Source organism: Oncorhynchus kisutch, unplaced genomic scaffold (genome assembly GCF_002021735.2).
Source record: "Oncorhynchus kisutch isolate 150728-3 unplaced genomic scaffold, Okis_V2 Okis01b-Okis20b_hom, whole genome shotgun sequence".
NCBI classification, from domain to species: Eukaryota; Metazoa; Chordata; class Actinopteri; order Salmoniformes; family Salmonidae; genus Oncorhynchus; species Oncorhynchus kisutch.
The window spans coordinates 4,434,573-4,437,072 of record NW_022261978.1 but is presented as its reverse complement, the minus strand read 5'-3'; the positions used below and the strand labels follow the sequence as shown (position 1 = coordinate 4,437,072).

The 2,500-nt window shown below is 52.6% G+C and overlaps 1 protein-coding gene across 1 annotated transcript in view; it reads right to left on the bottom strand.

Annotated features, from left to right (window-relative positions):
- LOC109887321 (MHC class II regulatory factor RFX1) overlaps positions 1-2,500 on the bottom strand; it is a 29,487-nt gene that overhangs the window by 24,481 nt on the left and 2,506 nt on the right. Inside the window, exon 3 of the mRNA XM_031811056.1 lies at positions 972-1,075. Within this exon, the coding sequence (XP_031666916.1) occupies positions 972-1,075 (104 nt within the window). The remainder of the gene's footprint in view (positions 1-971; positions 1,076-2,500) is intronic.

Sequence of the window (2,500 nt, the reverse complement as noted above, 5' to 3'; positions counted from 1 at the left end):
CTCTCTGTCTCTCTCTATCATCTCTCTGTTTCTATCCATCTCTGTTTCTATCCATCTCTCTGTCTCTATCATCTCTCTGTTTCTATCCATCTCTGTTTCTATCCATCTCTGTTTCTATCCATGTCGGTTTCTCTCTCTCTCTATCCATCTCTGTTTCTCTCTCTCTCTCTCTCTCTATCCATCTCTGTTTCTCTCTCTTCTCCTCCATCTCTGTTCTCTCTCTCCTCCTCCATCTCTGTTTCTCTCTCTCTCTCCCTCCATCTCTGTTTCTCTCTCTCTCTCTCCCTCCATCTCTGTTTCTCTCTCTCTATCCATCTCTGTTTCTCTCTCCCTCTATCCATCCATCTCGGTTTCTCTCTCTCTATCCATCTCCCTGTTTCTGATTTTTACTGATACTGTCTCGGGGGGGGGGTGTATTACCCCCTGTGTGATGTGTATAGTGTATGATGTGTGATGTGTATAGACTATAGGTTGTTGACATTGTGCTGCCTTCCACTCTTGGCTGTTGGTGACAATGTCTGAACCACTCGCACTCTGTGCGTCAGGTGTGTGTCTGGTGTGCGTCAGGTGTGTGTCTGGTGTGCGTCAGGTGTGTGTCTGGTGTGCGTCAGGTGTGTGTCTGGTGTGCGTCAGGTGTGCGTCTGGTGTGCGTCAGGTGTGCGTCTGGTGTGCGTCTGGTGTGCGTCTGAACCACTCACCCTCTGTGCGTCTGGTGTGCGTCTGGTGTGCGTCTGGTGTGCGTCTGGTGTGCGTCTGGTGTGCGTCTGGTGTGCGTCTGGTGTGCGTCTGGTGTGCGTCTGGTGTGCGTCTGGTGTGCGTCAGGTGTGCGTCAGGTGTGCTTCAGGTGTGCGTCTGGTGTGCTTCAGGTGTGTGTCTGGTGTGCTTCAGGTGTGTGTCTGGTGTGCTTCAGGTGTGTGTCTGGTGTGCGTCAGGTGTGTGTCTGGTGTGCGTCAGGTGTGTGTGTAGCGTACCTGTTGGGTGGTCTGCTGTACTACCTGGGTGGAGACCCCTGTCTGAACCACTACTACTGGAGGACTGGAGTCTGATACACTGTCACTAGAATGGAGAGAGCCATCTATGGAGAGAGAGAAGGAGAGAGGAAGAGATGGAGAGAGGGAGGGAGGAGAGAGAGAAGGAGAGAGGAAGAGATAGAGGGAGGGAGGAGAGAGGAAGAGAGGGAGGGAGGAGAGAGGAAGAGATGGAGAGAGGAAGAGATGGAGAGAGGGAGGGAGGAGAGAGAGACAGACAGATGGAGAAAGAAAAGAGAGAAACAGAAACAGACACAGACAGAGAGGGAGAGACGAGAGAGAGACGAGATGAGAGAGAGAGAGAGAGAGAGAGAGAGAGAGAGAGAGAGAGGATCGGTGGAACACAGTAAATGAAAATAGAGAGAGAAAGATAGAGTAGTAGCAGGAAGAGAGGACGGAGGAAGAAAGAGAAAGAGTAGCAGGAAGAGAGGACAGAGGAAGAAAGCGAAAGAGAGTAGCAGGAGGAAGAGAGGACGGAGGAAGAGAGAGAAAGAAGTAGCAGGAAGAGAGGACAGAGGAAGAGAGAGAAAGAGAGTAGCAGGAAGAGAGGACAGAGGAAGAGAGAGGAAAGAGAGTAAGCAGGAAGAGAGGACAGAGGAAGAGAGAGAAAGAAGAGTAGCAGGAGGAAGAGAGGACGGAAGAGAGAAGAGGAGAAAGAGTAGCAGGAAGAGAGGACAGAGGGAAGAGAGAAAGAGAGTAGCAGGAGGAAGAGAGGACGGAGGAAGAGAGAGAAAAGAGAGTAGCAGGAAGAAGGGAGGACGGATGGGAGGAAGATAAACAACATGAGATTATGTTTACAACTTCATCAAATCATCAACAACATCCACATAATAAACCAGTACTCACGATACTCTGTCTCCACACTATAACAGCAGTTACTGTAGAACATAGCTCTTAGGACAGACGAGAGAGAGATGGAGAGAGGACAGAGGGCTGGCCATCTCTCCAGCCTTATATATGAGGCAGGCAGAGGGAGGCCTTGGACAGCTAATCTCCCTAGATGGAGGGAACAATCACCCATCATATATAACACAGGTATCAGGTGAGGAGAGAGAGGGCAGGGGTGGAGGGGTGGAGGGAAGAGAGGGAGGGGTGGAGGGAAAGAGGGAGGGGTGGAGGGAAGAGAGGGAGGGGGTGGAGGGAAGAGAGGGAGGGGTGGAGGGAAGAGAGGGAGGGGAGAGAGGGAAGAGAGGGAGGGGAGAGAGGGAAGAGAGGGAGGGAAGAGAGGGAGGGGTGGAGGGAAGAGATGGAGGGGTGGAGGAAGAGAGGGAGAGGAGAGAGGGAAGAGAGGGAGGGGTGGAGGGAAGAGAGGGGGGAAAAGAGAGGGAAGAGGAGGGGAAGAGAAAGAGGGGAAGAGAGGGAAGAGAGGGATGGAAGAGAGGGAGGGGTGGAGGAAGAGAGGGAGGGGTGGAGGGGAGAGAGGGAGGGGTTGGAGGGAGAGAGGGAGGGGTGGAGGGAAAGAGAGGGAGGGG